Source organism: Sycon ciliatum, chromosome 6 (genome assembly GCF_964019385.1).
Source record: "Sycon ciliatum chromosome 6, ocSycCili1.1, whole genome shotgun sequence".
Classification (NCBI taxonomy): Eukaryota; Metazoa; Porifera; class Calcarea; order Leucosolenida; family Sycettidae; genus Sycon; species Sycon ciliatum.
Genome location: NC_088648.1, coordinates 2,680,475 through 2,704,906, shown reverse-complemented (window position 1 = coordinate 2,704,906; position 24,432 = coordinate 2,680,475). Strand labels below are relative to the sequence as shown.

General features: G+C 49.4%; 1 protein-coding gene across 1 annotated transcript in view; it reads right to left on the bottom strand.

Moving 5' to 3' along the window:
- The window catches only part of LOC135819162 (uncharacterized), a gene marked incomplete at its 5' end in the record, with an annotated part of 333,212 nt that overhangs the window by 205,328 nt on the left and 103,452 nt on the right, over window positions 1–24,432 (bottom strand). Inside the window, 1 exon segment of the mRNA XM_065332321.1 lies at window positions 2,709–2,876. Within this exon segment, the coding sequence (XP_065188393.1) occupies window positions 2,709–2,876 (168 nt within the window).

Sequence of the window (24,432 nt, the reverse complement as noted above, 5' to 3'; positions counted from 1 at the left end):
CTGATGTCTGCACGGCTGGATGATGATGTATCTAAGGTGATATCATCGGCGAATTCTTGGTGACAAATACCAGGCGGTAGATGAGAGTCGATGGAACTGATGTAAACAGAAAAAAGAAACGGGCCGAGAACGCTACCTTGCGGTACACCACTTGAACACTCCGAGTAGCATGACGATGAAGAACCAACTTTAACGCGTTGTTTCCGACCCGACAAATAGCTGGCAAACCAGGCCAGAGCAGTGCCACGTACACCCTTTCCGTGAAGATCATCTAACAGCGTTTGGTGGCGAACCTTATCAAACGCTTTTGACATATCGACAAACACAATACCAGTGGACTGTTTCCAGGCCCTGGCTGTGCTCCATCGATGTACGGCCAGTGTCAGCGCGTCCTCCGTGGAATGATGGCGACGGTAGGCAAACTGAGTTTCCGGAAGAAAATTCTCGGACTCGAAGTATCGAACAACTTCACGGTGGATTGCACGTTCTAGGAGGCGTGATACAGTAGGAAGGAGACTTATTGGTCGATAGTTGGTCGGTAGTTCAGGATCACCGCCTTTGAAAAGTGGCGTGGCATTGGCCTGCTTAAACATTGCTGGGACTTTACAAAAAGAAAGGAAACATTAAAGATGCGGGTCAATGACGGTGCAAGCATGGAAGAGCACTTCTTCAGGACCAGGTTTGGTATGTCGTCATGTCCAGTTGCCTTGTGCTGGTCGACCCGAGAAAGCATCCGCTCAACAGAGTGGATGGTTAGGGGCGTGAAGCGGGCAAAGTGGGACTCCTGTACCGGTGTGGTGGCATGTGAATTCGAGTTTGAAGGTCGCTGGGGATCATAGAGAACGCTCGAAAACGAATCTTGCAGATCCTGAACAGGGATGCCGGGAGCATGATGAATAACACGGCGACCGGTTACCGTATTCAGTGTGCGTCACAAGCCTCGGGTATCAGCCGCGTGTAATCCACATTGATCGCGAAAGTACTGGCTTCTTAGTTTCCGGTCCAAGCGACAACAAATGGAGCGTTGATCTTGATGTTTCTTGCGAAGCTCAGCATCCGCCGGATTACGCTTCAGACTTTGATGGAATCTGTTTCGTGCTCGAACTGCCTGCTGGAGTTCTGGAGTAAGCCAAGGGCAAGGGAGTCGCCGCCGTTTGGAAAGCGTCTCCGGGGCATGGAGGTCGAGGACTGCCTTCAGCTTCGTGTACCACTCTTCCACCATCGAGTCGCAATCACTCGTGTTGCATGTAAAACTGTTAATGCCGAAGGCCTGAAGATCGGAACTGAACTACGTCCAATCTATTCTTTGAAGGTGCCTTGACATTTTTGGATTTGGGGCCGAAGAGAGAACTGCTGGCTTGAGATGACTTAAGACAGCAGCATGATCGCTAACATCGATCGCAATGACTTCACAGGACACTACCTTGTCGGGAGGAGAAAATGACTAAATCCAACGCCGTGGCGGAGTGGGACGTGACTCTAGTTGGAGCAGTTATCATGTTGGTAAGATTATAACTGTCCAATGCTTGCTGGAATGACCGTAGGGTGGGTGAGTGACCCAGCATGTCGACGTTGAAGTCGCCCATGACAATGAATCTATCCTCCACTTGAAAGGTCATGCTCTCTATGGTGTCCTCGAAGGCTCTCCAGAAGTCCGCCGTTGCAGAAGGTGGGCGATACATGCAGTTTAAAAGCACCCGATCTTTGCGTGTGGTGCGTAGGGCTTTACATATGTTTTCTATGTCGGTATGTTCGGCTTCTCTGTGGCGACTGACTATGAGGCTCTCCTTGTGGTAAAACGCAACACCACCACCCATGCCGGTTGATCGATCGTGCCTTAGAAGTGAATAGCCAGGTATATGTAGCTCTCCGTCGCTAATTGTCTCATTGAGCCAGGTTTCAGCGATACCAAGGACAGCAATATTCCGCGTCTCCAAGAAGCTGCGGATTTTGCGCGTTTTACGGCATAAGCTACAGATGTTAATGAACGCTGCAGTGATGCATCCAGAGACTCGGGTGTGTTGCACGGGGCTCTGCGGGTAAGTAGGGATTTGATGCCTAGTACTGAAAGGAGCAGAATTTATGTGAGAGGGAGTGAAAGGCTGTGCTTGCGGATTTAACACTGACATCATAAAAAGGAGAAGAAAGTAAAACGAACCTTTAAGAAAATACTTGTGGGCACTGTTACGAAAGACAGACCAGGGCAGAGAACATACATAGTTGCACCTGTAAAAGGACATTGGAATATGCAATGAATTTGTGCCACACAACTGTTCATGCACTGGATTTCCTGGAGCGCTGTGCTGCAACTTTGGCTGCATGCTTGGCCAATTCTCGCCTGCTGGCCTCATTCGCCCATTCCACCTGTGGGTCCTGCTGCTCAGAACTATTTCCCAGGGGCAATGCAGATGGCTTGAATGCGTGATGGCCAAAGGCAACTTTGTACTCCTGCGAGTCCTCATCTGGAGAGTGACCTGATTTCCCTCGGAAATGCTGCATGGGTGTTGTTGATACTGTGATGGTGTGTTGAATCATTCAGGAGGCTGTCTTGAAACATGTGTGAACAGGCGAGTGGTGACAACACAGTGATTTATGGGTCCGGTCGCTGAGCGCAGGGATGCGACAAATGCATTTCCATATTCTGAGTTTCGGAGAAACAACTGGACATCATGCACATAGATTGCACAGCATTTTATCAGCTTCCTTACGTATGCATCTACCAGTCCACTGCCATTTTCCAGCTTGAGATCCACCTCCATTGATATCACAGTTGGCATTCTGTGACGAGAGCGTTTTGAATGCACCATAGGTGCATGTTACTTCACCAGTGGCGTCAGCGATCTCCTGAACGTTTCCAAGATCAGCGTGCGAGCAACCTGCATTCAAACAAATATTCAAAATCACAAACATGAAAGCACTGATAACCATGGAAACAAGAAACAAAACAACAACCAGTGAAAAGTATCAACACCAAATTTCACTTCAAGTGCGATTTTCTCAAAATCATGTGCCGCGGGATAAGGTCCCTTTTCACTTGCGCTGGCTCCAATGATAATAACAAGGACAATGAGAGAAGCAACAGCGATAGTGCAGCACCAATCACATCAATAGGAACAAACAGCAGAGCGCAGCTGCAAAAGATAGAACAGAAACTTGCCCAGCAGCAAAAGCAACACCAATTTCATTGTTGTGTTCATCACAATCGCTGCCACTGCTAACATCGCCGCCACAACTGTTATAGACTTCAATCACCTCGCTGCAATGTCAACATGGCTGCGCATTGCTCTCGTTGGACATTATCTTGCTGCATGCTTCGTATTATTTGTTGCCGGCTTACGCATGTCCGCAGTGCATTCCATCTTGGTATGGGTAGCTTAGCTGTCAGTCACTCATTGTTTCCAACACGGTTACTCTGTTTCCAACACTGTTACTCACAGTCGAGTTGTCTTGGACTGCTCTAACTTCGTACCTGTGTTACGTATGTGTTTGGGCATCCCCATCACTTTGATCGATGAGGTGACTCGGGCGTTCCTTCGTTTCTGTTTTCAAGTTCCCGCTTTTTCCTTCTATTCATGTTTTGTGTCGAGTGTTCTAGTGCTACGCGCGCATGCCCCACTGTTACCTACTAATTACATTCATGGTGAGAAATGCTTCAGAGACTGCCGTTGATGGCCCGCGTGGCCATCTTGCTGTGATAGTCCTGTTTCGTCTTTGTGTTTTGGCCTGCGGGTCTCTCCATGTCAGGCGAAATAGCACGTCACAGTACATTTGAGACCAGCGGGAAGAAGATGACGACGTCCACTAATTTAGTATCTGTGAACACGAATGTGTTGTGTGTGTGACTTTGTATGTCAGCTATGACATCAAACCCTGTGGTGCCATGCCTAACATGTAGGTGGTAACCATCCTGCAAAGTTTGAATGCTGTAGGTTGTTGAACGATCGTGCGGGCAACCATACATTCTGACATTCTCTTCGTAGTATACCTTCTACCATTGAAATTCAATTTTCTTGCTAAGAGGGGTAGCTTGCAACCTCGATATGGCTTGTTCCAGGCATGCCTTGAAGTGAAACCCTGTTGAAGTAGTGGCAGGGATCTACCCTGCAATTGCCACAACAATAAAAATGATTCGATTTGAGAAAGCGCGAGATGACAAAGCTGGGTTGAATATGGAGTATTTAAAGCCTTTTTAAACGAAGATGGAGTTCTTTTTGGAGATAGACGTCGCGGCAAAGGATATGGTTTCCAACTTCTGGCGTCTGGTGAAGCCATGGATCATTTGTCCAGTCATGTCGGCAGCCTAACCGTCGGTAAGCTTGTGAGTAGGATCTTGTTCCGCTCGATGTGGCAGATCACAAACAAATTTGATATCGCACAAATTGAAATGTGCATTGTGCGTACGGTATTTAAAATACTCAGAAAATCGCAAAGTGTCTCTGTGTGGCTGTCCTACGTCATGAGAAACTCCAATCAGGCTCCTATGTCCTCTGTCTTCTTGATTGAATGTTGTTATGTCTTGCATTACGCATAATATAATTATATACTTCGAGTAGTAATATCACTACCCCATGATTTGTAGTTTTTGCTCTGTTCTTCCTCTTATCGCATGCTCAAATAATATCCATGGTCTTTTCCTTGAGTAAGAAACGTGTACAAGTGCAAGATTACCTTGTCTGTCCAAATGTCCGATACTGAATAAGCGTTATTTTGAGAAACTGGGAGGTGTAGTTTCAAACCTTTGCAAACCCACTACAGGTAGACTCCCTCTAATTCGAATACGGTATAATTCGAACATTCCGTGTAATTCGAACTTTTTCGTCGTACCGATCTTCTGCAAGTCACTTCAAGTCAAAATCGAATGCATAATTCGAAGTACGAAAAGTGCACCGGTTGGATAATTCGAACCCAGTCTTCGTACAGAAGAGCTGTTTACAGTACATTGGCTATGTCCTTTGAACGCTTATTTCGAAGTGAGATTGAGTTGCAATCCTTGTAATTCGAAGTTCATTCTTTTCTCCTTCTCTAGCCAAGAGTAGCTCAAAAATCGATCGATGGACCGCTGCAGGATCGACTATAGCGTTCAAGAAACCCACCTTCTCTCGAAATTTGATTCAAGCCCGTGCGAGGCAAATTGCAAAGGTTTGATTGAAGACGACTTCTTCCTGGTGGCTGACTCTCTTCGCGGATCTCGATGGCCTTTCTTACCGCGCCAGCTCGTGCGCGGAGATGTTGGCGCACAACAACACTATTGTCGTAAATATTGTCTATGCCTTTGCTCCACTTCCGTTCTTCAGAACGACGTGCTGCTGTCCAACGGCCTTTCATGACGCCGATTAGGCAGCGCAGTTCTTTTCCGTTGAAATTGTTTCAGGAAAGCTGCAGTGACTGACAACTTCTTCACTAGAAGATGTCAAAATGGTTTTGTGTCGATCCAGTGTTTTGATGATCCGTTGTACATGACCCGTACCTATGTTTCGTTGATGCAAATAAAAATGTGCAAAAAATATTCAGCAAGCGATTTCAAGCATTTTGACATACATATCAGTGCATGGGGCTGCATTTGGATAATTAGAAGTTCTGGATAATTCGAAGTCAGGGCCTGGCAATTTGAGGTTCGAATTAAAGGGAGGCTACCTGTATTCGTCTAAAGGGTTTCTCTGACAAAACCATCACATGTCTGGGCGGAACCGAAATGAAGGTTACAATGCAGAGTACTAATGTGGTAGATTTGGTGTCACGTGTTTGTTTCGTCTTGGTCGCTGTGGACACGCGTCATTGGTTGGTGGTGTTGTGCGCATGCGCGAAACTGTGTGAGCTAGTCTTTGGTCTGTCGTCTTGTCAAGATGTAGTCGTTTTCCGTGTTCTTGTTTATTCGTCAATAAAAAGAGTGTAAAAAGGCAGTCCAGTGGTGGCGGTTGAGCTGATGCAGTGATGGAGAAGTAATGTTAGACGATGTTTCGTACCAGGTCCTACTCAGAATGGTTGATAATGCCGGACCATCTCTCCTAGAGAGAGAGAGAGAGAGAGATACTGGAGCGTTTCAAGCTCCCATGGAAAGAAGTGTTTGCGGTCAAATCAGAAATTGATCAGGCCATTGAAAAAGCTGAGTTGCGCGAGGAAATCATTTCACAGTTTCCAGAGCTTTGACTCTTCTTCTCTAGGCAGATTGAATATGTTTAAAGGGGAAGTTAAGGCAAAAATCAAAATTTCACCAGTTGTAGTTTTCGGGGTGCTGAGTCGAATGGTCTTGGTCCGAGAAAGCTGAGACGCTTCCTTCCTACTTGAATCCCAATCGAACTCGCGCACTTCCACCGAAACTGGGTGACTGCGCCCTACTAGATGGGGGTTTGCATGCAAAATGTCACTAAAAGCGCCATTTCGTTCTTATAAAAGCACGGATGACCGCGATTGGCCCATATGTTGTAGTCTTTTGGACGCTGAGTCGACTGGTTTTGGTCCGAAAAGGCTGCGATGCAGCGTTCGCCCCTAATTCCCAATCGAACATGGTTGAACAAGCGGTCACGTGCTCCTGCGTACACCAGTCACCTGGTCACCGTGCCTGCAGGGTACAACTTACAGCCTGTTTTGACCTTTTTTGGGTGCAGTCCTGTCACTCGAGTTGAACCTTGGTGTGAAAGTTGTCACCTGCTGGCGTGGTGACCAGGTGATGTGGGCACCCAGGAGCACGTGACCGCTTCTTCAACCCTGTTGGATTGGGAATAAAGGAGGAACGCTGCATCGCAGCCTTTTCGGACCAAAACCAGTCGACTCAGCGTCCAAAAGACAACAACATATGGGCCAATCGCGGTCATCCGTGCTTTTATAAGAACGAAATGGCGCTTTTAGTGGCATTTTGCATACAAATCCCCATCTAGTAGGGCGCAGTCACCCAGTTTCGGTGGAAGTGCGCGAGTTCGATTGGGATTCAAGTAGGAAGGGAGCGTCTCAGCTTTCTCGGACCAAGACCATTCGACTCAGCACCCCGAAGACTACAACTGGTGAAATTTTGATTTTTGCCTTAACTTCCCCTTTAAAGTTTCGCTTTTTATTTTTTTAATGAGCGTTAGCATGCTAACGAGAGTTAGCAGCCAGCCCAGCGAGCTGGCCCAACTTGCACGCATGCGCGAGTCACGTGGCCACGCGCCCTTTTAAAGGGGAACTCCACGAAAAAATGAAAATTTGATAGCCTGTAGAGTTTCGGGTGCTGAGTCGAATGGTCTTGGTCCGAAGTCTCTACGAGAAAGCGTTCTTGAGATATTTCAATTTTAGCCACGCCCCCATACCAATGTATGTGTGACGTCATTGTGGCATGGTGCGAAAATACTTGGATTTTGAATCTCACTTTCTTCAGGACGAAAGTCACTTCAGAAAGTAGTTTGCCAAGTCGCCTGAGCCGCTGCGATGCCAAATTGTTGTGTTGTTGGTTGTGCCAGTATCACATCATCTTCCTGGGGTTAGTTTTCTCAGATTCCCAAAGGATGGAGACCTGGCAAAGCGTCGAGATGTTGCAATGCGTCGTGAAAATTTCAAGCCTATTTTCGCAGCACGAGCTCTGTTTGCTCGCTGCATTTATGATCCAGAGGGACTTGAGAGCTGAGTTTTGACGAGTACGACGTCCAGGAAAGCGCTCATCAGTGTACCAGTGCTCTCTGAACCGTGAGCCTCCAGCAAAGCGAACTCAACAAGCTGCAACTGAGAAAGCAGGGCGAGATACGTTCCATCAGGATCAGAAAAGTACATCACCCCATCAACTCCGACTGCAGCTAGCTGATGAACGATATTACCCCAGTAACTTTGCGTATACCAGTACTCAAAATGTGCACATCTGTCATCAACTGGGACGCAAACAGACAGACCCCCAGCAAGTACGAAGATTACAGAACTGTTTGCTTGCGATGTGCAGGTAGCATGCACGACGAACTGTCTCACCAATCCTGCCAAACTGAACCAGTGTAAGTTGATTGCGTGGATATGAGTCGTCCTGTACGGTGAAGTTCCCATTTTCTCATACCGCAGTGTATTGTCTAAGCAAATGTGTTTCTCCACATTCTTTTTGCCATGCAGGTATATCACCGTGTCATGCCAAACTACGTTCTCAAACGCATTCATTTCTCAATTCTGGGGATGATTGGACACTCACATCTCGCAGCTCTTGACGACGTCAATGTCAACCGTCGCCACAGCACAACCAAAAAGACTGCGATAGGAAGGTATAAAGTCCAGTTCTCAAATCATAAAGAAAACTGTGGCCAACTAGAAAATTATACGACAGAAAGAGCTATGAGTATGTTGACAAACTCATGTGGGAGGTGGTAGCGGTTGCAAATGGCAACCTCGATGTTCCTGCCTTGGAGAAGCGCGTTTCCCTGCCAAATTCCAGGTGGAAGCCTCCTGAGAAGGCTGTGGTGGTGCAGGATTTGGATATCTTTGCCTGATGGTATTCACAACGCAGGCTGGAAGACGACAACGAAAGTGATTGCCCAATTTGCCGTGTACATAGTGTGTACTGCCTGTGTGCCGCATAGCGTAGAGATCTACCCAAACACAGAATGTCATATGGAATGTGTATGATGAGTGCTTGTACACACACCACATTGCTGTACCGTAATAATTATTATAGTCAAATACTCATTTACTCTACATATGCGCTGTATTGCACCTACCGGTACCTACCTGCACTTTCAGTGTGCGCGCCATACTAATTTAGTGTCCACTGGTACAAAGATGGATTCCCATAATTGCTGATTTCAAATTGAATTCCAATGATCTGGGGGATGAATACCGATTAGGACGAGCAGCTCACCGTGTGGTGCGATGCGTCTGATGTCGCATATGGCATTGTTGCCGAAGTTGGTGGTGAAGTCACGGAGGACAAGTCTTGGCTTCGTGATGCCGACGAGAAGACACATATCAACATCGCAGAATTGGAAGCAGTAATCCGTGGGTTTTCGACGGCAGTCGAATGGAACGCCAGCAATATCCGTCTTGTCACTGATTCCAAGACCGTGTACGGCTGGGTGAAGTCGTGCCTGAACAATGAGCGGCGTGTCAAGGTGTCCTGTTTGAACGAAGTGTTGGTTCGCCGACGACTAAACTTCATCGACGACATTGTCGCGACCGCGAAGCTGTCCGTCATCATTGAGCGGGTACCGTCCCAGCAGAACAAGGCTGACAAGCTGACGCGTGTCCCAGATTTGTTCATCCGCTGCTGGAAGAAATCAGCCAAGCCAGATGTAGTTGCTGCTGTCTCTGCACCCCCGAAGATTGTGAGTGCTATGGTGTTACAGGACATTCTTGATGCGCAGAAGTCTGATCCTGTTGTTGTTAGTGTGATTGAGTCTGTGCGTCATGGTTGTGAGATTTCCGACCCGGTATCTAAGAAATTGAAGTCTCAGTTGTCTATATCTGATGATGGTTACTTGTATCGTAGTGTGAAGGTGCCGCCGAATGATGTGCGTGTTGTATCAGTTGTGTCTCAGTCATTGCAGCAGCGAGTGGTGTGTTATGCCCATGCTGTGAGCGGTCATTCCAGTTGGGAGACCACATGGAAGCTGTTGCGTGCGAGTTGTTATTTTGCGAATATGGCTGTTGTTTGTCAGTGGTTGATTCAGTCGTGTGATGTGTGTGCTGCTGCTAATTCGAAGCATGGGCCTGTTGCTGAGCCAACACGTCCGGTTATTCCATCTGGTCCGTGGAATGTAGTACAGCTCGATACCCTTGAGTTGGGCCCGAATAGAAGCCACCGGTATCATTGTGTTCTTGTCTGTACTGATATGTTTACTAAGTGGGTCGAGGTTGTCCCATTGGTTCGCCATGATGGTCCGTCTGTAGCAGCTGCGTTTGTGGATGTATGTTCCCGCTGGGGTGCCCCGGCAGTTGTACGTTGTGACAATGGAACAGAAATTGTCAATCAGGTAGTTACGTCTTTGTATGATGCATTTGGTGTTGAAGTGCGACATGGTGCAGTGCGTCATCCGCAAAGTCAAGGTGGTGTCGAGCATTTTAACCGGACTTTGCTGAATTTAATTCGCAAGACTGTGCAAGAATCCGACGATTGGGTGTCTGCTTCGAATGTATTTTTGTACTATTAACGTATTCGTCCCCACTCTGCGCTTGGTGTTTCCCCAAGTGAAGCCATGCGTGGCTGGGTTCCTCATGGCTTGATAGCTTGTGTAGTAAAGTGGCTGTTGTGCGAGACTACGTGGAAAGTGAGTTGTCCTCTGCTGATTTTGTTCAGCCTGTTGAGTGTGTGAACCCCTACAGTGTTGGTTTCTCGGTGATGTTGCGGCAGGGAGATCGCCGCCAGAAGCGAACAGCGCCGTACGAGTCCGGATGGACAGTTGATAGTGTTGTGTCTCCATCAACTGTTGTAATTGTTCGAGACACTAACGGTCGACATTCTGTGAAGACTGTCAATATTGATCTAATTAAGCCGTCAAGTGTGAATGTGCCTGAGTATGATGATGCATGTGCTTCAAGTACTAGTGATTCTGATTCTCATGTGCCAGCCCAACCACTTCAAGTTGGTGGTCATCGTCTTCGCAACAGTGCCGGTCTTGTTCCTCCTATTCGTTACCGCAGGCCCGTAGCAGCCCCATTTTGGTTGGTCCGGCAAGATCCGACCTCGATGCCTCCCCCCCCCCCCCCAAGCCCACACTTCTACATATGATGGTACATGTACATTGTACAGGTACAAAATGTACATGATTGTACGTGTACCGGTATGTACATGTATGTAATTGTGACCATGCAGAGTGACATAGGGCGAGAAAAGGAAGAAGGATGTTCTGCATGAGTCAGGAAAGAGGGCATCAGCATGTTGTGTCCGTCCAAACAGAACTTGTTGAAGCCTATGAAGGCATAGCAACAGTATCTAACCGCACGTGATAAAAGAACCAAAAACGGACCTTTGGTCCCTTGGAGGAGGAGAAAGGACATTGCAAAGAAGGAATGGCAGGAGGTCATAAAGTAGAGGACAACACCCACATAGATCTATGTACATGGTATTCGCAACAACATGTACATGACATGTACTTGAGTACAACTAGAGTTCAAACTTCAAAGTAATCACTCGATGTTGTAGTGTCCTCTTGCTATTACCATGTAGAATCTACTACCTCTACATACTTGCTTATATACCTCACTACCTCTACTTATTGCGCACACCATGGGAGGACATCCTGAGCTGCTTACATGTGTGAGCTCCTACTTTTTTCTTTTTCTTTTGGCCGAATATTTGTCCGGCAGCTGCCGGACTTGCCGGACCGCCTGCTACGCCCTGTACCGTCGTTAACTGTTGATGTGATGTCACCAGGGGGAGGTGTGACAATATGACAATGTGTGTAGTGTGACGATACAATGTGTGTGTAGACAAACATTTCGATTATGTATTTGTTGTGGTGACATCTGTCATCAGTGTGTCATGCCTCTTACCTCATTGTAGCTTCATCCGTAGTCCGCTTCCATTGTCCTTGTTCTATATTCTATTCTATTTCTTCTAGTGCTAGTCGTTTCACTTCTCATCTTTCCTTGAAGTAGTTTATTGGAATTGTTTTCCTGCAACGATCGCTCGTTGTGTTATTTATTTGCGTCTTGACTTCATTATTTATTTCACCAGCGCCTGCAAGGCTGCATGCGCATGCTAGATTCTGTGTTCACGCGTGACTAATGATGTCATCGCTATGCCTATGCTTGCTGCGCGTAGTCGCGTAGCTGGTCTTGTTGTTTTCGTTGCTTCGTTCGAGTTGCTGTTGCTCGACTTCGTTTTCAGATCTATTTTCTGCATTCAATGGTGGCCGTGATGGCTGTCGCTGCAATAGCAGCTTCAGCCACGACGGGCCTCTATCGGTTGCTCTGCCGCCAATTTGGATGCCATGTTAGACGTATCTTTTCCTGGCCAAAGTGCTGGTGATTTTGTGTTCTTGTTCTTTTCTTGTTCTCTCTCCTTTTCCTACTTGCATTTTTCGTGACTCATACATTTCCACCAAGAGGCTGCCGTTTGCGCTGGTGTGTTGTGGTGGGCGAAGAGGGGTGATAACGAGACTAGATAGCTCCAGTTCTCCCACATGCTCCGAGCGTTTACATACCTCGGTGTTTCTCTGGCCCCAGCAAAAGTGGAGGGTCCAGGGTCCAGCTCAAGTCCTGACGTTATTGGCATCTTCCCATTACGGGAAATACCTCGACAAACGTTTCCATGCATGCTCTGGACTTGTGTTAGCTCGCCAGCAACTCGCCAGCAACTCGCTACTCGGCGCCGTGCGTTTACATACCTCGGTGTTTCTCTGGCGTCAGCAAAAGTGCTTCCTCGATGTATGCTCTGGACCTGTGTTAGCTTGCCAGCAACTCGCTACTCGGCGCCGCGCATTTACATACCTCGGTGTTTCTCTGGCGTCAGCAAAAGTGCTTCCTCGATGTATGCTCTGGACCTGTGTTAGCTTGCCAGCAACTCGCTACTCGGCGCCGCACATTTACATACCTCGGTGTTTCTCTGGCGTCAGCAAAAGTGGAGGGTCCAGCCCACGTCCTGACGTTTATCGGCGTCATCCTGGACACCCACGCGCTCACATCAGTCTGCCGATGGACGAACTTGCCAAGCTTCACCACCTCCTACGGGCCACTCTCCACACAGCTTCAACTACCCAATGTCAACTCGAGTATCTTCTGGGAAAGCTCTCGTTTGCTACAAGAGTGATAGTCCCAGGACGCACATTGCAGATTGTGGTCACTTGCCAACTGGTACCGGCAGCCGTATTACCTGATCAAGCTCTCCGAAGAGTGCCTCAAATATCTTCGCTGATGGCCCGAGCTCCTGGAATAGTAGAACGGCCGGTCCTTCTTCCTTCACCCTAAGTGGACGCCGTCCCCCAACTTGCTGCTATTCACTGATGCAAGTGGTGCACTTGGCTGGTGCGCAAACAATAGCGACCGGGGATAGGGCGATGGACAGTCAATCAAGCAGACCAGCCAATCGCAAAGAGTGGTTTGCAATTGTGGCAGCACCTGGGAAAGCTAGCGGCATCAGCTGCGGATGCCAATCGATCGGCTTTACAGCAACTGCGAGAATCTTGCTCATCAGTTGTGGCTATGGCCTGGCGTTATACACCGGCCACTTGTTTCGAATCAGCTGCCCGACTCGATATTCAGAGAAGCGGGAAGGTGGAAAGCTGCTTACAAATTTCACAGATAGCTGCACTTTGTGATCCGCTCTGGGAGTGCCGATTTATGGAATAGATGCTCTCAACTGGTTATGCATCTATATATATTTAGCATTTGGCGGCTCTACTCAGAGTCATTGGCGGCTCCATGCGGAAGGCATTGGCGGCTCCATGCGGAGTCATTGGCGGCTCCATGCGGAGTCATTGGCGGCTCCAAGCGGAGTCATTGGCGGCTCCAAGCGGAGTCATTCGGCGGCTCCATGCAGAGTAATTGGCGGCTCCATGTGGAGTAATTCGGCGGCTCCATGCGGAGTCATTCGGCGGCACCAAGCAGCGTATTGAAACCACCGAGGATAATCTTTGCGTTGTTGGTATGCCTCGGATCAGTTCCTCAAGGTGCTGGCAGAACAGACGATGGTCGCAACGGGGTGGTCGGTAGACACATGTTGCGGTAATGGTGGTGTCGTTGACTGACAGTTTGAGCGATAATAGGTCAAAGCTGTCTGGGGTTGTTGTAGGGACGAGTTCATGAGGTATAGTGTCGTTCGCGTAGAGAATCACTCTTCCACCTTGGCGGTGTGGCCGGTCTGCCGATGCAATGTGTAACCACTGAGGGCAAGCAGGGAGTCTGGGTCGTGCTGGGTACACTATTTTTCAATAGTCGAGGCCATATTGTATGTACAGTGCAAAGTTTGTCCTAACGAGGTCTGACTGTACATACATACATACGTACATACACCTGCAAAAAGATACCACCACCACCACCACCACCACCACCACCACCACCACCACCACCACCACCACCACCACCACCACCACCACCACCACCACCACCACCACCACCACCACCACCACCACCACCACCACCACCACCACCACCACCACCACCACCACCACCACCACCACCACCACCAACATTGCCGGCGGCGCCGCCGCCAACATTATCCACAAAAACACCAACAGCACCCCAGCGTAAACGCGCACGCCGCCTGTATCCCTGGCTGACTGATGAGCTTGTGGGTGCAGTTCGTAAACGCAATCATTTACACCGGCTCCTCATGAGAGATCAAGCGAATGTACAATTGCGTGATCAGCATAGAGAAGCTCGGGCCATGGCCCGTCGACTCGACAGGAAGCTGCGCAACCAGTTCTTCACCGAACAATGCCGAAGACTGACCAGCGCAAACTGTGGAGAGTGTTGAATGTTGTAACTGGCCGTCAAAAGAAAGCCCAGGTCCCACAGGCATCCCTAAAGGAAATCAGTGAAACATTTGGTAGTGTCGTACATGACCCAGTGCGTCCCACCACTCTTCAAGCTCCCTTGGGACCAACCCAACAATGTGGTTTCTCTGCCTTCCAGCTAGTCGCAGTTTCTGCCGTCGAGTCCTGCGGACCCAAGTAAGGCGACTGGCAGTGATGGTGTGCCTGGCCTAATTCTCCACAAGTTCTCCTCAATATTGGCACCCAATCTCACCAAATTATCAACTATTCGCTGAGAACAGGCCACCTTCCTTCCACCTTCAAATCCTCACATGTCACCCCTCTGTTTAAGGGTGGCGATCCAACCTCATCTACAAACTACCGCCCAGTTTCCCTGCTACCCATCATCTCCCGTATTCTGGAGGCATTTGTAAAGAAACAGCTCACTGCCTATCTCGAATCAGCACAGCTTCTACCCACCAGCCAATTTGCCTATCGTGAACAACACTCCACAGAGAATATATTTTTACTAGAGCCCAGTAAACCCGTCATGTGTGAGCCATGAATAAGGGGAGTGGTGGCGTGGTCTGGGATGCTCTGCCGACCTTGGGTCTCGGCTTCATCACAACCAGGCGCGCCAATAGCAGAGAGAGAAAGAGAGGGAGAGAGAGAGACATAGAGAGAGAGAGAGAGAGAGAGAGAGAGAGAGACAGAGAGAGAGAGAGAGAAAGAGAGATAGAGAGAGAGAGAGAGAGAGAGAGAGAGAGAGAGAGAGAGAGAGAGAGAGAGAGAGAGAGAGAGAGAGAGAGAGAGAGAGAGAGAGCGGGGAGGGTGGGGGAGCAAGAGAACTAAATAAGAGAACTAAATAAAGTATAATAAAAAAATGAGAGAGAGAGAGCGGGGAGAGTTGGGGGCAAGAGAGGGGGAGAGAACTAAATAAAGTATAATTATATAATGCGTAAGGGTGCACATTCAGATTCAGAGAAAAGAGTGAGCAGGGCATGAGACGTATGGCAATATGCAGCAGTGTGTGGGCAGATGTGCATACACCTTAAAAAGTGTCAGTGGCCCAGTGCCATTGCTGGGCATGGAGGTGCCGGAAGACAGACACTTTGAAACTTTGCAGCCGTTTCCGGTCAGGTGGCTGGCTGAGGACGGCGGGTGGCAGGGCATTCCATACAGGGACAGCACAGGCGGGAAAAGCTCTACGGCAACTTTCCCGGCTATTGACAGGTAGCCCTGTCTCAAGCTGGTAGTTATGCATGTTGAGACGGACGAGAGAGAGAGAGAGAGAGAGAGAGAGAGAGAGAGAGAGAGAGAGAGAGAGAGACAAGTGGGCCGAACATGGGCTGGTCGGGGGGCTTGAGAGGGAGGCAAGAGCTGACGAAGTGGGCTGGTAGGATTGGAGCACAGTAGCTTGTAAATGTAGGTACACACAGCTACCATGCGCCGGATAGACAGGCTTTGCAGCATTGCGCCGGGGCCAATCAAGTGGAGGGCTGAGCGTTGCGTCTGGTCAAGTCGCTGCAAGTGACAATCTGCTGCGCCCATCCAGACCAATGGGCAGTACTCCATTACTGGGCGTACAAACCCACGGTACACTGTAGCTCGGTTGCGAGAATCCAGGAGCGGCGAGGCCTTCCGCAGAAGCCCGAGACGCTGGCGTACGGAGGTGGTTGCGGTGGGAAAGTTGGCTGTCCAAGGTTACCCCAAGAAGCTTGAGGTTACTCTCTCCATTCAGGGGGACACCCGCAAACTGTACTGCTGGGAGGTCCCAGGCGGGGCGGTGATGGTCAATAGTCATGGCCTGGGACTTGGCTGGCTCGAACGCAATTCTCCAGCTGGTGCCCCAATTCACAAGGGCATCGAGAGCATTTTGCAGGGCTGTCGAGCTGTGGTCAATGGTATCCATGGTGGACAGGCACTGAAACAGCGTTGTGTCGTCGGCATAAGCGGCCAGATCTACACCTGGTGGAAGGTGGTCATCGGCATCGTTCGTGTAGAGGAGGAACAGTGTCGGTCCCAACAAGCTACCTTGCGGAACACCGGCTGTGATGCGGTGTGGGCTGGACGACTGCCCACCAACGACAACACTCAGGCGCCTGTCCAGCAGGTAGTCCCCCAACCATGCAAGGAGCATGCCGGATACACCGTACTGCTGGGCTTTGTGGATCACACCTGGGTGGGAGACTTGATCGAACGCTCCAGCAATATCCACAGCAACAACCCGCACAGCTCCGCCCCCTGCAGCCACGGTACTCCAACGATGGTGTAGTAGGGTAAGGAGGTCCTGCGTTCCCAGGCCGGAGCCGAAGCCGTACTGGTTAGCAGTGAGGATGTGCCCGCGCTCAAGGAATCCCATAAGGCTACGATTGATGATAGCTTCCATGACCTTTGACAGTATTGGCAGCAGGGATATGGGTCGGTAGTTCTTTGTTGCAGACTTCGAACCCTTCTTGTGCACAGGTACAACTGAGGCAAGCTTCCACAGTGACGGTTGCCGGCCTTGGCGGAATGCTTTGCTGAAGAGCTGGGCCACAGGCTTGCACAGTTCCTCACAGCACTGCTTCAACACTCGTCCTGGTACACTATCCGAGCCAGTGGCTTTGGACGGGATAATCCTCCTCAGTTCACGGCATACCGTTCGTGGCCTAAAGTCGATGGTACTCAGACAAGCATCAGATCGCGGGCGTACATACGGGAGGTTGCTGGCATCAAGGTCATCACCAAGGCTGAATTTCGCTGAAAAGTAGCGGGCAAAGCTCTCTGCTTTGTCCTTACTGGTGGTTAGCTCCTCGCCGCTTTCCTCCTTGAGGGTAGGGATATCATGGCTACGCCCACACCCACCGGCACGCTTGACAGTGGACCACCATTCACGACTGGATAAACCACCCGCTGCGAGCCTTCGATGGATGGATGCTGCATGGGTATCTTCAGCTCTCTGAAGGCATGCTGAGGCAGTGACTGTGGCTTGGGTATAAGCCAGTTGGAGTTGTGCATCTGCTGGATGCAGACGGAGTCGCTTCCATGCATTTCGCTTCCTCTTGGTGGCTTCGGTGCACTCTGGTGTCCACCACACTGGGTCGGTACTGTGCAGCTTGAGGCTCTTGGACGGGATGAACGTTGTCATGCCCTCAGAGATCTTGCCATTCAGCCGCTTGCATGACAGGTCAATGTTGTCAGTGATGATAGGGGACCAGTCTGTTTGCCGGAAGAAGTGCTTTAAACGTGGCCAGTCAGCCAAATTATAGCGCCACACGCACCTCGAGGTTGGATGCACTTGTCCTCGCAGTCAACAGATGGTCTCTAGCCACATCTCGACGAGAGTACACTGGAGTTGTGTTCGTAGACATGTCAAAAGCGTTTGATTGCGTACAGTACAAGCATCTTCTAACTGAACTCTTCTCTCTTGGCATATCTGGTACCCCACTCACTTGGTTTGCCGATTACCTCTCAGGCCGCTTCCAGCAGATCAGAGTTGAAGGACATCTCTCTCCTGCCATTTCTTGTTCTCGAGGTGTCCCACAGGGCAGCGCTCTTGGTTCCCTGCTATTTGTCTTGTACACTAGCACATTGAGCACGATCCTGCCACCGGTGGTAAATCACCAAGAATTTGCCGACGACATTACTCTCGACTGCTCAGACACCGACCCCACTGAAGTATGCCGAACCCTCAGCCACGCCATCACAAGCCTCACCACATGGTTAGAAGTTATTGGTTTGCTGCTTAATGCAGCAAAAACTCAGCTTCTCTTCATAAAGCCCCGTGACGCAGATGACACACAGGCTGAGGTGTTCTGCCATGCTAACAAACTTGCTGTCACACCGTCGGCTAAGTGCCTCGGGGTAATACTCGACGAGGAGCTGTCCTGGAAGCCCCACATTGCACACCTGAGCCGCAGGACTGCTAGAACCATTGGCCAGCCTGGAGGCATGGTCAAAGACTCAGTTTGCGCGCAAGACGCACTTGGTTCCTCAGCATGGTCCTCTCTCAGCTATGCTATGGTTCGAATAGCTTTGTTCCTGGGCTTTCTGCCCAGTTGCTTGGACGTCTGGAGAAGAGTTTCAAAGCCGGCATTCGTGCAACCTTGCAACAGCGCTTTCTCACCCCACCGCACCGCTTCTGGCACTTCTTAGTATTGTCAGCCTTGCACACACATACACTCGGCCAAGCCTCCCTTGTGGTGGGGAACATCTACCGTCCCCCGCGGTCCGACCCCGCAGAGTTCGTGATGGAACTGGAGAGAGCCATAAAGCTAGTTGAAAGACCCCAGGATGAGATACTTCTCCTTGGCGACTTCAACGCCAAGAACTGCTTGTGGCACCCCAGCGACACCACCGATGCCTTAGGTGAGGACCTGCATTGGCTGTGCGAGACTCGTGGCCTCACACAACACGTCTCCTTTGCCACCCACCTACGCCAACACACACCTACATCGTGCCTGGACCTGGCCATCTCTAGCCTCAGCCGCCATAACATCACCATCACAAGCCTGCCCCCTATGGGTGCCTCTGATCATGTTGTCATACAAGGCAACATACGACCCCAGCAGCACACCACCCACAGAAACAATAATACAAATTATAATAATAATGAGAGCAGTACTACACAGCAAAGCACCTCCAGCACATACTCGTTGTGGAGCGAGGAATGCATTGCGTCCCTGCGTGAAGCTCTTGCTACCTGCAATCTGCAGTACGATCCACATCCCACTGACCCTCAGCCAGTAACCTCATTCTGGAACTTCTGGAGAGACCAGATACTGAAACTAGCCGTGCACCACTGCCAAGTGACCAGAAGCAAGTCCCGCAAAAATTCTACGCCCACTCGTCCCTGGATGACGAAGGATCTCCTCAGCCAGATCAAAACAAAGCACAAACAGTTCCGCACCTACAAGGCGACCCAACTAGACTCAGATTGGAAACTGTACACAGCCCAGCGTAACCGAGTAACCGCTCTTTTGCGACAGGCTAAGTCCGACTTTGTCCAGCAAACAACGTCAACGGGTACAAACCTCCACCGTCTACTTAAGCACCTGAAAAAACCGCCTAAGCAAACAATTCCCACACTATCGACAGCCAACTCCACTGCAGCCACGGCTATGGAGAAAGCAACAGCTCTCAACAAGTTCTTTATCTCCCAAAGCCAACAGTCCATCGACAAGACCACCTGTACTACACCAGACATCAACACTACCCCTGACATCAGTCATACTCTAAATACAATCGCAGCAACAGTGGAAGAGGTCGAGAAGCTTCTATGCAGTCTAGACACTGGCAAGAGCCCAGGCTTTGACAACATCCCAACTCGGCTCCTGAAAGAAACTGCAAAGGAAATCTCCCCATCTCTCACTAGTCTCTACAATCTGTCCTTCAGAACCGGAGAAATACCACAGGATTGGAAAGACGCAACTATTACACCCATCCCCAAGTCGGGCAACCCCTCCCATCCTACCAACTACCGACCCATCTCCCTGCTAAGTATAATATCAAAAACACAAGAAAAAATAGTCCACTCTTGTCTGTACAATCACATAGCACCGCACTTACCCTCCAACCAATCCGGCTTCAGGAAACAAGACGGGACCGAACTGCAACTCGCACGGATCGTCCACCAGATATCCACAGCTAGGGATGCGGGGAAGCATGTTGTAACGTGTTTCTTCGATCTCAGTAAAGCCTTTGATCGTGTATGGCATCAAGGCTTGCTGAAAAAGCTGAGCCACTATGGTGTCGACGGCAAGGCTCACAATTGGCTCGAAGCCTACTTGACAGGACGCAGACAGCGGGTGCAGGTTGAAGGCACAACATCCGCCTTCATACCAATACCAGCAGGAGTGCCCCAGGGCTCGGTCCTGGGACCACTTCTGTTCCTGGCGTACACCATTGACCTGCCCACTGCCTGTGAGAATGCTACAACCTCGTGTAGCCAGTTCGCGGACGACACCGCACTAATTGCCATTGCAGGCAGCTACATTGAGTGTGAGGCTGCGCTACAAAGAAGCGTCGATCCCGCAGCAGAATGGCTAGAGCGCTGGCACCTGCTAGTCAATAAAACGAAAACCGTCATCCTCCCGTTCTACCATGCTAACCGACCCCCACCACGACTACCCGAAATAAAACTTGGCCAAACCCTATTAGAAACAGTAACACAACATCGTCACCTCGGCATCATCTTTCAGCACGACCTAAGATGGTCAGCCCACCTTGACTTTGTGCTGAAGAAAGCCGTAAAATCTTTAAATATTCTCTTTAGGCTCAAATCAACTCTACACACTAAATCACTCTCTCTCATTTACAAAACGTATATCCTGCCTATAATTGAATATGCATGCATTGCTGTCACCCCGCTCTCAATTGCAGCCCTTGACCGTCTTGAGCGAATCCAGCGCAAGGCGGCCAGAATCTGCCTCCGTCTCCCCCTTTACACTCCTCTGGATCATTCAACACTGCTCCATCGGCTCAAATGGCCGACAATGTTCTCTCGCCGCAAAGTGAAGCTCACCCTTCTTGCTCACTCCATAAAATACCAATATGCCCCACAACACATACGCTTGCTCAACACCCCCGCTCAAGTTACGGCCCAGTACAGCCTTCGACACGCACGCACTTGGCACCTCCCACCCTCCAGAACCGATCGCTGTAAAGACTCCCCACTGTACAAGTCCCTAGAATACTACAATGCCCTCCCTGCTAGCATTCGTGACGTCTCCTCCCGACCTGCTTTCAAACAAGAAATCTGCTCACTGCTGATTAACTCAATCTGCTCCTGCAGCGCTCACCCTCTCCCATACTTGTAAAGTTCAAAGTGATGTAAATCACTTTCCAACTGTTTAACCCACAATCTCACCTTCTCATCAATTTATCTCTTATTGGCGATGGTGCCATCATGAGAATAAAGAATTCAAACACTGTGCTAAACGATCAGCGTATCACTAGGGGCCAAGTCTCCAACTTGCTCCAAGTCCCTTTCCTTCGCGGGCCTGCTGGTCGCTCGAGTATGATGTTTCACGGCAGTATTGCATGGAACGCCCTCTCGGCTGATGTAAGATTGATAACTGCTGCCGATCAATTCAAGAGAGCCCTATCTGATATTGACCTACTTAACTTGTAATCTCTATGCCTACAGTCGAACACCTCTCGCTGTACTTCGTGTTCCCTGGACTGCTAAAAGTTGTGCCCATCCAACAAAGTCTGCCAATGTTCACACATATATTCATGAAATGCTTCCACTACACATTATTTGTTATCGCAATTTAAAAAAATTCACACAAATTGAGTGTCAGCATACACACAATGTCATAACAAACATTTCTATAATAATAACTATACTGCTTGCATGTCTTTATCTCTATACATTTCCTCATATAATTTCCTTCATCTTTCTGTGAGAACCGGACCTATGGGCCGGTAAGAAGGCAATCATGCCTGTGCAATTGGTGAAGTAAAATAAAAGTCAACAACAACAACAACAACAATCACCTCCCCAACGGCCAATCAGGCTTTCGGCCAAACGATGGCACCACACAGCAGCTATCTCGGTTAATCCATCAGATCACCGAGAAAAGAGACGCCGGGCAAACAGTAATTGCTTGCTTCTTCGACCTCTCTAAGGCGTTTGACCGGGTGTGGCACCAAGGACTGCTTGCAAAATTGGCCCACCTCGGACTCGATGGCAAATGCCTCCAGTGGCTTGCCTCCTATCTCACCAATAGACGACAACGTGTGCAAGTGGAGAGCAGCAAATCAACATGGCTAAACATTCCAGCGGGGGTCCCCCAAGGCTCTGTCTTGGGGCCGCTTTTGTTCACGGCCTACACAGTTGATCTGCCAACCGCCTGCATAAATGACAACACTGAGTGCAGCCAGTTTGCCGACGACACTGCCATCATTGCCGCTCACGAGAATTTTCTAGCCGCAGAAGAGCACCTCCAGTCAGCTGTGACAACCGCGGCACAGTGGCTGAAGGATTGGCATCTCCTGGTCAACGAAAGTAAGACCACTGTCATCCACTTTCACCACACCAACCGGCCACCTCCCAGACCACCATCAATCACACTTAACGATACCAACCTCACTGTGGCCTCAAGGCATCGCCACCTTGGCCTCCTCATACAGCAGAATCTATGCTGGAACTCGCATGTTGACTACATCATCACTAAAGCGACCAGGAAGATGTTCCTTCTCCTGCGACTACGCAATTCCTTAAACACTTCTGCTCTCTCCTCCATCTATCTAACCTACATCCGCCCTATTCTTGAGTATGCTTGCACTGTCCTCTCACCCCTCCCCGCAACCCTGAACGACCGGCTTGAGCGCATCCAACGGCGCGCTGCTCGCCTCTGTTTGCATCTCCCCCTCTTTGAACACAGAACCCACTCCGTGCTGCTGCACCGACTCAAATGGCCATCACTCAGCAGCCGCCGTACCCTCTCCCATATCCTTCTTGCACACAGCCTGCATCATAGATATGCACCACCACACCTTCTTGCAATTCACCTACCCCGAATACAACCCATTCGCACGCTCAGGTTCCCCCGAACCTTTGAGCTACCCACAACACGTACAAACCGGCTAAGAGACTCCCCCATCTATGCTTCTCTTGATCTCTTTAATAGCATCCCACCCAGCATCCGGCAAATCAACCCCAGACGAGATTTCAAAGCAAACATCCTACCACTTGTCATCTCTTCCGTATGTACTTGCTCACATTGCTCAGCACATTTATAGCTCTATTGCGCCCAGCCTACGTGATTAACTCCCAATTAGTATTGCCATCGCTACTGCCTCAGCAAGCAGCTAAACCTTGATCTCTCTGTATCTGATCCCCGTGCCTGTAATTATTTTTCTCTTATTGGCCACAGGCCATCGTGAGAATAAAAGAATTCAAACAACAACAACAACAACAACAACAACAACAACAACAACAACAACAACAACAACAACAACAACAACAACAACAACAACAACAACAACAACAACAACAACAACAACAATACAAGGAACTATAGCTACAGGGCAGTTAGCTTTTTTCGAGCTCCGTAGTTTTTCGCAGGTTTTGCAGGAGCCAGCCGGCAGCAGGCCGGTCTGGAGCAGGGTAGGGACTGGATAGTTTAAAATTAGGTAGTAGATAGTTTGAGCGTTCCAAAATGCCCAACAACAACAACAACAACAACAACAACAACAACAACAACAACAACAACAACAACAACAACAACAACAACAACAACAACATCAAGCAGGTAATCGCTCCCAGTACACCCCCAATGTCCGGCACCCCTCCGCCTACAGGCACTGGGGCAGGCCACGACGACGGGGCCACCACGGTTGCCTCTGACGATGCGGATTGGATACCCAGCGGTCCTCGTCGTCGCCGACACAGCCACGGCCATTCGACCATGGAGGAGAAAGCCAAGGCCGATGGGACATGGCCCTCCCCTCAGAGGAAACACCCGAAATACTGAGTCCAGATAAGTTTCAACAACTAGCCAAAAGACAAAAAACATTTAAAAAAAAAATAAAATAAAATAAAATTCCCCCAAAAAAAAAAACAATACCAATGTCAGTGAATTTGAACTTTCTCAGCACCAATGTGCGTTGCATATTCAACAAAATGGACGAGTTACTTACCTTTACCCGTTCGTGCTCTGAATCTCAGAACGAACTATCAGTCATTGCAGTCCAGGAAACCTGGGCTGACACATCAGACCCTGACAGTCTCTATGCAATCCCAGGCTACAAGCTGATCAGAGCTGACAGACAGGACTATGGTGGTGGTGTTGCCTTGTACATAGCGGAACGTTTCAACACAAGGGTACTGACAATACCAATGACAGCAGCAGAATGCATATGGACGAGAATATCCACCGGTAACCTTTCCCTCGTTGTTGCAAACATTTACCGACCACCCCGTAGCGATGGCACCCTCTTCTGTGCGGAACTGGAAAGAAGCATCAAAACCGCTAGAGCCGAAGGTGACGACCTCCTACTACTTGGAGACTTCAATGCCAAGAACAGTGCGTGGCTCACCACAGACAGAACAGATCGCCTTGGGGACGACATACAAACTCTGCTACAC